This window comes from Ambystoma mexicanum, chromosome 1q (assembly GCF_040938575.1).
Source record: "Ambystoma mexicanum isolate Mex_15411 chromosome 1q, UKY_AmexF1_1, whole genome shotgun sequence".
Lineage (NCBI taxonomy): Eukaryota > Metazoa > Chordata > Amphibia > Caudata > Ambystomatidae > Ambystoma > Ambystoma mexicanum.
The window spans coordinates 30,755,251-30,768,801 of record NC_090922.1 but is presented as its reverse complement, the minus strand read 5'-3'; the positions used below and the strand labels follow the sequence as shown (position 1 = coordinate 30,768,801).

Genomic DNA, 13,551 nt, shown 5'->3' with positions numbered 1-13,551 from the left:
GTAATGTGATATACATTTCATACTAGAATGGATCACCATATGTATCGTTAATATCCGTGTGTACATACTGTGGATGCAAGCAGACGTCCAAGGCCAAATGATAATGTGTCATTATACAGCACTTACTCTTAAGCGCTTTATATAGAACCAAATATACATACAAAAAACCCCAACCTGTGTTGGTACTCATTTATCGACCTCAGAAGGATGACAGGATGAGTTGGCCTTGCCAGGATTCGAACTTGCAACCTGCAGATCACACATACATCACAGCAGTGAGCACTCAACCCAATGAGCTACCGAACCGGCTACAGTAAAATGATCAATGACATGTCTGAATGCTCTCAAAGTCATCAAGCAAATTACACTCTGTACTGGATACCATTAAACTGGTAACTGAGATTTAGTAGCAGGCCAGTTTATCTGGTCTGATCCTCCGTGGATCTACTTTCAAGATTCAGGGGTTGGCAAAAAACATACCATTGGGAGGGTTCATAACTGTGTATTAAAGAATTTAGAGTAGTGCAGGGAATGCAGTACACGGATTCCAGTACTCGGGGCACTCGTTACTTCATACATGCAAACAAACACCCTGAACAGCATGCCGTGGAGATAGAAAAGATAGATACATTATAACAATGCATTAATTGTGGCACAATGAAATCAAGGGCCTGCTATGGTCAAACATTTCTACACTGTACACAAGCGTTTAGGCACAAGGAACTTGTTAAGTGACAGAGAACGTTTAGATGGAATGTCTTGTGATCATTGTAACAGAGACAACAGCAGGAAAGAAAACACGCTATAGCTGCAACTTGCTAAAAGCAAAATACATAGTCCGAAATGGATGCTTATTCTACTCTAAATACTTTTTGAAAGTTGTCGTCTGCATTGTGCATTTGAGGTGTTTTAAAAACAGACTAAATCAGTGGATCACCCCCTGAAGTGTGCCTGAAATAAACCGTCTAGCAATTATTGTATAGAATTACAGAAAGACAAATTATTTGTTATTCCTATTCTTTCTTATTTAGGGTCACGTCTCAAAGTGTTACACTTGTGCAACACCCTGTTATTTTTAAGCGGCCTGAACATTTTGTTGTAAGAAAAAGCAGAGGTAGCAAGGGAGACCACAGGGGTCGTAGGTGCGACCCCCAAATGGCATCCCTGCTCAGATGAGGCGTTTTTTTTCCTCCAGAATGTGTTAAAGTACCCCTGCTCTCACAGACTTCAAATCCCTAGAAGGCTTAATATTTGTCAAATATTCAGCCTCATCCACTTCCCCCAGTGTCACTTCTACATGCCTGAGCCAGGGGATCTTCAAGTGGGGGTCCCTGGGCACCAGATATCTAATTAGCTCATGAGTCAGAACAGCTTTACTCTTGCCTCAAACTATGAGACATTGGGGGTCATTATGAGAATGGAGGTAGCCATGGCTATTAGCGCCATGGCTACCCCCATACCGGGTCAGGGTTCCCTGAATGGGGAAATACAGGGCCATTCCAACCTTGGAGGATCCAGTATTTCCCCATTCAGGGAACCCATCCCCACTCCCATTCGAGCCCCCATAGGGCTCAATGGGAATGGGGAGGGAGCTAACTGCAGGCCCGTTAATAATGGGCCCGTTGTTGGCTCCCTGGTCTGCTAGCGGGACCCGCTAAAGACGCCTGGTTTTACCACTTGCCCTTTTGTGGGTCCCGCAAGCAGACTCATAATAGGGCGGTAAGGGGTTAATGGCGCCAGCACTATTACCGGCGACGTTAACCCCTTACCGCCCAGCTTGTAATGACCCCCATTGACTTGCATACTGGGCTGCGATGAGATCAGTTACAAACCTGCAGCCCAGCTCCTGGTGGACTGCAACATTTCGAGCTGATTGAGGAAGCCCTGGTATTCTTTTAAAAAAGGTGTTCTCTACATCCTCGGTGGCTTCAATCTTACCATTCCCCCACAGCTCCATGTCATACATAGCAACAGTGATAGGTTTGCCATTGTAAACTTTGAGCAACAGCTCGACCGGATTTGCTTTAAACACCCCCAATAGCCTATTTAAATCTAGACATCTGTTTATTGATATGGTCTTCTCCCCTAAAGTTTGATGAAAATCTAACCCCCATGTAGTCAAAACTATCCACCCTGGGGATTAACACACCCTTGCTAAACATGGCCCGAAAGTTGGGTTGACGCTTCCCCCTACTACAGACCATGACAGCTGATTTTTTTTTTTGGGCATTGACTTTTAGGTCCACTGAGTCCATAAATGAAGGATAATCATCAATAAAACACTGCAGGGCTCTTAGGGGGTGGGTCAGTAAAACTGTATCGTCTGCATAGATCAATAGTGGCAGACACCAATTGCCGAGCCTAGGAGTGTCTGGAGCAGACTTGAGTAAGTGATCATGTAGGCCTTTTATATAAAGACAAAAGAGCAAGGGGGCCAGTACACAGCTCTGGCGCACCCCACGCGCCACCTGAAAGAAGGCAGTACACTGTCCGTGTACTCCACTCCTCACACAAGCCACCATTGACAGATGCAATCTCTCATGAGGATCTACCAATGCACTTGGGAAATTCATGGATCTGAGCACACACCAGAGCTTGTCATGATTAACCTTGTCAAATGCGGTGCTCAGATCCATGAAGGCAAGAACAATGGGCTCCTCCTTAATATACAATGAATGGGCCATCACCAGATAGAGATTCAGTGCCTCCCCACAATCTTAAACACAGAGTCCAAAAGGGAGATTGGTCTGTATGCATCCTTGACCTCTTTTTATGAATTGAATGGATTACTGCATGTGACCAGGAGGCGGGGTATCTGCACCCTGCGCAAATAGCATTAAATCCCATGATCAGGATGGGGGCCCAAAGGTCCGGTTCTGACAACTGGGCATTTGTGTCTACCCTGCAAGGGCGAGAGGGCTGGAGCCCGTCCCTCACTGCTGCAGGAGCAACATTGCCACAAGCTGCCTGGTGCCCATCTGAGCGTGATCTCCTGCTACAGCAGTAGCAACGGAACCGCTGGAATTCATATAGTGAGGCCGATCTGATCCCAACTACAGCCTCTATAATGAAGCCGCAGTGTTAATATTTACTGCCCGTCAGCTGATCCTGAGTGAAGCGACATTCTCTAAGCAGACCCACATGGAGAACCATCCATTTCCTCCTTTGTCCATATCATCGCCTGACGCCAAAATGGCCGGTGCAACGAGGCCCCGGAACGAGACTGCCTCCAATTGCTAAGCAACCGGGCCTCTTTTTGAGCCAATCCTACCTGCCGGCAGGCAGAAGCTGGCCCACGGAATAAGGCCTAGGTAAAGGCCCTGTTTTTTCTTTTTTGACCCCGGGGGGGCTCCGGCTAAACCCTTGATGAGTTCATATTCTTCCTATTGCATACCTATTCCTATTGCATACTTACATACCTATATGTAAGTGGGCTCAGATCAAAGAAGGATCCATAAGTTCACTTTCAAATTCACGAACCCTCTTAAAGGCTTGTACCCACAAGTCCAATACCGTATCTGTAACCACTGCTTAGCACTGCCAAAACGCAACCGGCTCTCACACTCTCCACTTTCTGTCGCTGAGCGCAGCTAGCGCAACTACGCACACCCTCCCATTCATCATGCCGAGCATGTTCGTTCGTAGCATCCATTCACCCTTTTGGCCTCACTCATTCAAACAAGTACATCTGGCCCAGACTCTTTGTCACACATTTGTTCTTATTAATCCTCCAGACGCAGCTGGTCTGCCCTATTGTCTGGATGCTTCCCATGCTCAGGATGGTACATTTGGCAAAGCAGTACTTTGCTCTGCCCTCCACGTATTCCTCACTGCCCTCCCAATTTACCTCCCAATTTATCCCTCTGTAGAAATTCCCATGCTATTACAGCTTCCATTCCACCAAGACTGAGTACTGTCATGCCCATATTTATGGGCAGAGGAGGGGAAAAACAGAACTGAGGCCAACGGGCGCTGTGCAAGCTATATATACCCTTTGATGACATCACCATCAACGGAGGCCTTCGAGGGACATCGGTTCGACGCCATCGACGCAAAGCGCCCTCTGCCAAAAAATGTTTACCGAAGAAGCTGAAGCTGGACATTACATGTCAAAGAGGAGGATTACGTGAGCGGAACATCCAGTCGAAAGAATGTTACCAGTGGTAAGTAACTTGTTCTTCCGATGGATGTTCCTCCCATAGATTCCTCATCACCCTCCCTACCCGCCCCTCTTGGCGGCTAGCTAGTACACCATCGGTTATGTAGGCCCTCTGCGTCAGAGTAATAGGGAGAAAAATGGAACTAAGGTAACGGGGCACAGCGCCTCAATATATACTGGCTTGGACATCATATCCGGAGTGTAGAGGCATTCGGGCGGAGCCAAGCTGCCCCCTCCTGTTGGGTGAAATGTTTCAGAAGAACAGCTGCATTATGGATAGGATTATCATAGATGAGGAATCGGTGGGAGGAACATCCATCAGAAAGAATTACTAAGAGGCAAATAATTTGTTCATCTGTGTCATTAAGAGAAAAGAAATGGGAAAGAGTGACATGTAGAGAATGAGACAAAAGAAGATGGATTTTCTAGAATAGGTGGACAGGGTGACCGAAGATTAACTACTTCGGCAGTAAAATAAGAAGCAAAGTCCTCAGGAGTACGGGAAGGATGAAGATGTTTGAGGAGACGAAAGAAGATAGTTAAGTTAATGAAACAATCTGCGGGGAAGACTAGAAATATTTGTGAAGAGTTTAGAATAGTAGTGCTGTTTAGAAAGCAAAATGAATTGATCATAGAGGGTTTGAAGATATGAGAGCAAAGCAAGATCTTAGAGGAAGAGTGAGATTTTTTCCAAGGACCCCACAACACAGCGAAGTAGAGAGCAAAAGAAAGGAGGGGGAGCTATTGTTGAGGTCTACAAAAAGGGGAAACATGGTGGGAAGGGTATGCAGTATCAAGAGTAGAATGAAGACCAGAAGATGGAGTTGGCAACTTAAGGAAGAACAAATTCTAGAGAGGAGGCAAAAGTAGATGAGTAGAAATTTCTGCAATCACGATGGGAAAAAGTTAACAGAGGAGGAGGAGGATAATATGGTATGGAAAATGAGAGAGAAAAGGAAAGAAGAAAATGATCAGAAGAAGGGAGAGGAATATCAGAGAGGACAAAGTAAGAGGGAACTGATGAAAAAATGTGATCTAACAAAGAGCCGGAACGATGAAGGAGGAGGAGAGGGGGGAGTTTTAACGGATGCTATGAGTCAATGATGGGCAGGAAAGATGAGTGGTGGTAAAATGGAGATTAAAGTCACCAAGTACAATAGTGGGTGTAGTTGGTGGAAGTTAACAAAAAAGAACATCATCAAGATCATCACGAAAAGATGCAATTGGTCCTGGAGGACGATAAATGACCAGAAGATTAAAAAGAAAAAGAATTTAAGAAATGTATTCAAGTGAGGAATACCTTCCTTAACAAGGCCACGGTATTGGCCTTGTTGCAATGTGGAACAAACGGTTGAATCCCTAACGTATGTTGTTCAGCATTTTAACTAAGCCAACAGCCATTGCGTTTCTTAGTTTATGTTAATGTTAAAGGATATTTGTACCCCACACTATCACCACCAGAGTGGTCCCCTGGCGCTCTGGTTGCTCTGAAATTAGAGGGAGGGGTGGGGGAGTTAGTGGGATGAGCTGGAGAAGTGCAAGAGAGCAGTGATGTGCTGTTGGCGGCCTCAGCCCGGAATTCTGTTGGCTGGGCTTAGGGTGTTATACTGCCAGAAGGCATTGTGTGCTGTTGTGCGGGTTTATGTGTGCTTTGTTTTGTTGTCACAGTGTAGTGAAGTTTGTGCGGATTGTTGTGTTATAGGTTTTTGGGTGTGTTTTGGTTAGAATTTGAGAGGTGTATGCAGAGTGTGAAGTTGTTAGTGGGTTGGTTAATTGGCATTGCTGTCTTGAGGTGAGGCGCTAAATTTCCGTATTTCTAATACGTAGGGTGTGTGGGCGTCTCCGTGTCTATGTCCAGATCAGGGCTCTACGACACTAACGGCCCCTTTCCCATATGGCATTTGTTCATATGCATAACCTTGCCCAAGTTGGGTACCCGCCGCCTACGTGGCCCCTGTTTGTATGCAGGGCGGGCAGGCGTTAGTGCATCCCTTGCAGTCTAGCCCAGAAAGCATTCCCAATCTAATCTAGTAGGATGGCGGCATCGGTAAGCCCGGGTTTACTCCCTTCATGTGTTGAACTATGTAATGAACTTTGTGACAATGAATCACACACTGTATTACATTTTATAGACAAAGAAGACTATTTCAGCAAGGATGGTGTTGATCACGATTAATAAAGGTTCGTACTCTCAAAAGTTTAGTAAATTAAAATAAAGCAGTGATTGTTAACATTTGTCATTTATAGGTTTAATTTCCTGTAGAACATCCATATTAAAACAGGCAAGGGTTCAGAATATGAATGTGGACATTTTTGAGGCAGCGACGTCTGAGTAAATGTTGTTAGGACCACTTTTTATAGGTGTGAAAAGATTTTTCAAATGAGATTGCAGTAATTAAACCATGTCCTTAAGTAACAGATATTGGCGATTTCCTACATTTCATCGGCGGCTCATCAATCCTACATGCCACGCAACAGAGTGACACAATGTTGATGACAAGAGCAGTCCAGCCTTTTTACTCACTAAAACTGACATAAATATGCAAACACTTCCCTACGATCCTTCTGTATTCTTCACCCTTACCGATTTGAGATGGCCACATAGATCGGAGGAGCACCCTACACAAAAAAAGAGTGGGTATGAGGTGTTGGGTGTGGCAACTGGCTGGGCTGTGCCCTGCAAAACATCAGGTTACGGGAGGAGCAGGGCAGGGTACAAAATACATATGCGAACACAGACAATGCTATCCTACGCCAGGTATAGCAATCGGGTGCACAAATACTACAATGGTCTACCAGATGTTGAAATGATCAAGAACTCATGATATGGCAGCGATTCCCATAATAGGCCATGTAATCACACCATTTTCCAGCAATTGATAGCACAATGCGCAGGGACACCTAGCCCAGCCCCAAAATGTACACTCACCACTAGCTAACAATAATGGATTATTGGCGAGTAAGAAATGGTGTGCTGTGTGTGGAAAATTGAGAGGAGCAAGTGAATATCTATGCCTGGGCAGTAGTTGGAACGTCACATTTTTACTTCTGCTCATACTATTTGACAAATATTGCAAGCATATGCCTCAGCTGGGCGTTTCCCACATGCATCATGAAATAGCATCATATTCCGTCACTTGCATCACATGCCAGGTACTCGCACCATTTTTCATTTGCCAAGTATTGCCAGATGATGCTCATTTTCTATTAGGGAATTTCTTAGGGAAAGTATTACAATTTCTGGGGTAGCCTGAATATTTATTCCATTACCTTATTGATCAGGGACACAGAGGTGATGTGCACAGATGAAGCTTTTGTCCTCAGACATTCTCTGGATACTAGCAGAATAGAATGTTGCATTGTTTCTTAATGGGATGGGTGACAACATGCCACACAATGGTAGTTAAATCTGTTCTGAGACACAAGGTTTTAGAGCGTAAATGCACAGTTGAGTGTAATGCATCATGATAGTATTAGAGATTGGCAAGAAGGTAGGTGAATTTGGTACTGAAAGTTAATCCTTTGTTCAAACTATCCTGATGATTAGGAAGACGAATACAGATTTTATTTATAATGCCTATCTTGTATTTGCTCCTTTAGGTCAGCGACTCCCAAAAATGCTGCATTTGCAGGCAGTATGCAGCTGTTAGCAGGGGTGAAGCTCTGCACTGGAAGGACCATAACTAACCACCCCCATTATGAAGACAAGGGTCTAAGAGAGAGAACAAAGCAGGTATGTTTACTTTAGAAGTATCAGTCACACTTTATCTAATTAATAAAGATATGTTAGGTGTTTTATGAATGCCCAATGCCTGTCCTCCCACAATAAATGCAGAATGTTCCTGACTTACTTCATCAATATCAGTGGATAAGAAAGCATTTGCAAGGTCTACAGTAGTATAGAAATGCCACTCCCCTACTTCTCGGCTCAATGTTCCTGTTATGAAAGATTTCATTTTCTATGTAATTTTCCCTCCATGTGTACACCCCCAAAGTTTTTGCTGCTGTTTATACACCATAAACTGACTTTGCCAGAGAAGTACAGCCTTCAGCTGCACTCCTCTGGGCTATCGCTCACTTTTAATGGGGAAACTGACATGCCCTTAAGACAGTCAGTACTGGGAGACTTTGTTTCCCTTAGTCCTTTTCCAATGTTGCAACTTTTCTGCAACATGTAACAAGTGCACAATGTACCCTCCAGTACAGTGTACTTGGGTCTGTAGTCATTTTCCAAAGGCCCTAGATACTCCTGATGGACATTTTGTGAGATGTGCAGATGTGTCATGGACAGGGCGGGTGGCAGCTATCTTTCCGCATTATTTTTAACCCTTTCCTGCCATGTTAACCAGATTAACCATGTTTGGCACGAATAAGCGGCCTGGCTCCAAAATGGACATGCCACAAGGTCCTTTGTCCTGTCCTTTGGCCATCTTGCCCCTTCACCTTCCCCAGGTCGAGTCGACCCGGGTCCATCCTTATTTGGTCATGCATTTTCCCGCGAAAAGCACTGCTTTTGTAGGCTTCTGCATGCCTTGTGTGTGTGTCTCCAGGATGTGGGCTGGAACGTCTGAGTCCAATGCACATCCTGAGTGCCAGAGAGTCTGGAGTGCCATGAATGACTGGGACCACCGTGGTCCGTGATTGCTCCATGTATGAAGTGTGTGTTTTTGAGCAGATCTCCCATTGGGTCCCCTTTGTTTTGGCGCGAAGGGAACTTTGGATAAGAGGAGGCCAAAACACCCATACCATGTCGATCTCTGGAGTTCTCACTGAACAAAGGATATGATCCAAGTATCCTGAAACTAAGAAGGCGAGTCGAGGAACCGCTGGTGAACTGCTGGAGGGTTTGGCACCCTGAGCCCGCTGTTGTCCCGTGGGACCCCTCTGCATCTGGTCATCCAAGAAGGTCTGCAAAGGCGCTTCGACCCATCAGAATAGTGGGATCAACTATTCTCGGCACCTTCAACAAAACCTGCACGTAAGCCTTCTCGGAAGTGTCCCTGGGCCAACCAGTAGGCTGACCAGCTTACGCAGGACCTTTGCTCTGTCTCTGCCATCGTTTCGAGGAGGCCCTTGAAACCTAGTACACTGCTAGCTCTGTGTCCCCGGCACCCTCACAATGAATTTTCGAACATTTGGTATTCCCAGGTCTGAAGTGAGATGAGTGCGCCAGGACTGGAGGGAACGCGTTACCGTGTTGCCCAGCCGCGGCAATGATCTTTGCAGGTGCGCTGCATTTGTGACCCTCTTGCCCCTGAAGCCTGCTGCAGTGAAACTGCCCTGATCCATCCACCAGGAGTGGAGAAATCGCCACTGTCCCGTTTGGTTATTCTCTCTGTATCGCCGGAACTGAAAGCTGCAGAGACGTCCTTTTTGTCACATTTGAACCTGCAGCTGCAGTGGACCCAACTGGCGAAGTTTGGTCCGGAGTGCGCCTGGGGCCGGTGATTAACCCTAACCTTAACCGGTGGCCCCTAGTGCCTCCATCTGTTTTTACGCACAAGTGGCCCCTGGGGTTCCCTCTGCTTTCCACTGCTAGTGCGAACTAGCAAATCCTTCCTGAACCTTGGAATCACCTCTGCCTTCAAGTGGAGGTCCTCCTCGAATAGTGGGAATCTATTCTTCATCACCTCACCCACCTTCCTGAGATGCTAGAGACCCCTGAACCCAGCCTGTTTTGCCCATTGGAACAACCTGCGCCTGCACTACATGTACTATTGAGCATAAGGCTCCTCTCTTCTTAGAGTTTGGACTGCCTCTTTGTTAGGTGTGTGTTGGATGTTGAAGGGGACTAAAAGACTATCTGCACTGCCTATTTTCCTTCCCCTCTAGGTTGTGAATATGTTGTGCCTTTAATCCTCAAGACCCCAATGGTCTTGGATATATTATGTATTTATTTTGTTGTGTTGGTTTAGTAGGATTGCTGGAATTCTTTTACTTTGTGTTGGGTTACAAAGGCCTTGTAATAAATGTGTTTATATATTTGATATATTCACCTGTCTGGGAGTCATTTGTAAGTGTCCTTGCTCTGTGTGCTCATTGAGGTCTTTGTCACCCTCACCCCTCCTGAGACTTAGTCTTGACCGCCTCCCATTGCCTACCATAGCTACCTTGATTGGTCTGGCTTGTCCAGAGGTTACCCTGTTCCGAGAAACTAGGCTAGCCTTCTGAACATCTGCCCACTAGGTCGGAATTCACAAATCCGTCTTAACAGTTCCCAACAGCGTCACAATATCAGGCACAGCGTCAGTAAGAGGGGGCACTTTCTTGTTCAACCCTCTGAAGTCTACAACTGCTCTCCAGGGGTCCTCAGGTTTGCAGACATGCCACAGGGCAAATTTAAAGGGCTAGTTGGTGATCTCATAATCCCTGCCTGTAAAAAGGACTCAATTGATTCTCCTATGTCCTTATGCCCTCCTGGTATTCTGTACTGCATGATCTGAATGGCTTAGGAAGTGGCAGCAAATGTAAAGGAGTCCACTTTGTATGCCCCATCAAAGTGGGAGAAACATTTTTCACATGAACACTTCGAATTTCAAGCACTAACCTTTCCCCAATCTGTTTAAAGCAAATGCATACAATTGATGTACTCAGGTTCTTGGGCAATCAACATTGTCACAGTAAAAGGGGGACATATCCACATTGACATTTTGATTCTGGAAGGTCTGCACATGGTTTCTGCTAATGATAACTTGAGAACCTGGTAGTCTGTCAGGGTTACCACTTATCAATGTCACCTCCGACACTGCGTCTTTCAGAGCTTAAACATGACGTGTGCCTTTCCTCTGTAAAATAGTTATTGGAGCATAGGTTCACCAGGGCTGGTTCCCTTCATTAGCCGTACCCCGAAAGAGCGTACCATAACCTCAATCAAATGGCTCTGGGGCCACCCAATGTTCATGAAAAGTAGGATACATTTTATTTTCAGGCTTCTTTCCATCACCTCCTCTACAGCTGATTCAGGACGGACTGATGGCTTGACTGCCTTTTTCTTTCCCTTCTGCAAAACTTTCCATTTGCTCAGCAATGGTAGATTTCCGATCTATCTCTTCCTTTGAAAACCCTGCCTTCAGCTGTTCTACCTACATCTGTCTGCGGGTCACTGACAGATTTCCCCTGCTCTGTTTGAGACGATTTTCCTGACTTCACTGCCTTGGTAGATTGTATTCTTTTCAGGTGCCCAAATAACATGGCCACTTCTCCTACCAATCAGAATCACGGGCTGTGCTGCTGCAGCAGCAAGCCCCTGTAACCATGTAGCGCGACCATTCATTTTAACACTGGTCTCTCCAGTGCACACCCCACAGCAGCACCACAGGCCAGGTGCCATCCACTAGACAGCACACACTGGGCTTGCCCAGTGTTCTCTGTGCTCCCGGCGCTCTCGCAGCGCAAGTCTGGCTGGATGGATGCCTGCAATCAGGGCTCAGGTTATCGGTAGGAGCTACCAGGGCAGCCCTTCCGTCTCCCAACACTGCAGCAGCTCTTGCCAATCACAGTACAGAGGTGCTACGACCTATTCCGGTCCATCCAACCGTCGTGTAGCATGCAGGCTGTTGGTCGCACACCGCACACAGCCTGCGGGGCACTCACAGCTGGTACCAGCCCACCGGGCTCTGCCCCGCTTGGACCGCCTTGCCGAACGGCATGGAAATCAAGCCCGGCATACAGGCACCAGCACGTCACCTCCATTGCCGTCCTCCTCCAGCCACAGGCCCACACGGCCAAGCTCACAGAAGACCTAAATACTCCGATGAGGAGTCAATTAGGCTCTCCAGTTTTTGTCAGGGGATGCTCCAGGGTTTCTGACAGCAGGTTGACCACTTTTCACTGAACAGTCGATCCGTTGGGATGGTGAGCGGGCCGAATAATCCAAGGCGGTCACAGAGGGTCAGGGAAGTGCAGCCATTGGTATCAGGTATCTGACTTCTGATGCTTGTTAATCTGCTTAGAATCACATGCTGTGCGTATGGTCCGACATCCAGTGGTAACCGCGGAGCATTGCATCTTGTCTTTTGGGGACTGAAAGGGGACTTCGGCATAGGCGTGTCTGTAACACTATCCCTATAGTGACGTGTGTAGTATCCAAAATCCCTCACGCGCCGAGGTCCCTCAGATTGTTTTTTTCCGCCCAGATAACTGGTCGCCCTTTAGCGGTGCTCTTACTAGAGACATTGTTTATCTTTACCGAATTGTCGGTTTATTCCCCGTTAAGTCACTTCGCCCAATAAGAGCATCTTCGACGAAGACTACGAGGGAATCATCCACGGCTGTGGATTTCAGCGCCTAAGATCCGGTGGCCGGATTTTCCACGTGGTCGGGCCCTCTGGCCGACCTATACAGTACGGAGAGTGGGGTTGGGGTGGCCATATTGTTTACTATGTCTTTCCTCCTTTCCCCTCTTTTCCCTGTTGGTCTGGTCATCCTTCCCTTTGGCTATGGAAAGGACTCCTTTTAGATTCTGCCCTACGGACGAACACACAACGTGTAACGCCTGTCTCCCCATAGACCACGACGAGAAGCGGTGTGCAAACTCCTTCGGCCTAAGACCCTTAAGGAGCGCTGTGTAAAGCGGTGGGCAGAGTATGGTATGTCACGCGTGGAGCCCCCTTCCCCCACCGCCACGCTAGCTGAAAGTGACAGGGGTACTTCGGTACGACCAAACATCAGTTTCGGATGTTCTAGACCTTGAGGTGGACGCTTCTAGGTCCGCCACGGCCGTCCCCACCCTTTAAGGCTCGACTCTGGTCTTGCTACAGGGACTACACCCGGCGACAGAGGCGCACAAGCGCATCACACTAAGGACACAACCCCAACGCCAATTTCGACGCCTTTGTCGAAAAAGGTGAAAGCGCCAACGGGGCTGCCGAAGACTTCGCCGGTTCCCTCGGATCGTTCAGATCCAAAGCCTTCCCCGCATCCGCAGCAGCTTTTTGCGACTGGGCAATCGAAACAAACTAAGGGCGCTACTCCGAAACCTACACATGTCGAAGGGGGGGAGCCTGACACTTCAACGACTTCGAAGGCCTCAGTAGGTCCGAAAACTGCGGCTAGGCCTCTACCCGGAAAACCGACCGCTAGGCCCTCTAGTGCCGCAGACGGTATTACAACTGCCGATAAATTCATAGGAGCCTTTGTCTCAAGATGGTTCAGTGACTATCGAAAGTAGCATCGGAAGAATGAAGGCGTCGGTGGTCCTTACTCCGGTTCCGCCTAAGGTTATGGGACAAACCGCAGAAAAAATTTCGACGGATTGGGTTCCCGATTCCGATGACGCTTACAAAGATAGTCAAGAGCCTCTTTCCAACACACTGAGGGGTTCCTTTCGACGCCGCGGTGTGGAGAACGTCATTTATCCTCACGTAGGCCCGTTTGGGTCCTCTAAATGGACT

General features: G+C 47.1%; 1 protein-coding gene across 1 annotated transcript in view; it reads left to right on the top strand.

The window, feature by feature from the left end:
* Nucleotides 1–13,551, top strand: part of DPY19L3 (dpy-19 like C-mannosyltransferase 3) — a 2,003,695-nt gene that overhangs the window by 1,786,576 nt on the left and 203,568 nt on the right. Inside the window, exon 17 of the mRNA XM_069635451.1 lies at nucleotides 7,760–7,892. Within this exon, the coding sequence (XP_069491552.1) occupies nucleotides 7,760–7,892 (133 nt within the window). The remainder of the gene's footprint in view (nucleotides 1–7,759; nucleotides 7,893–13,551) is intronic.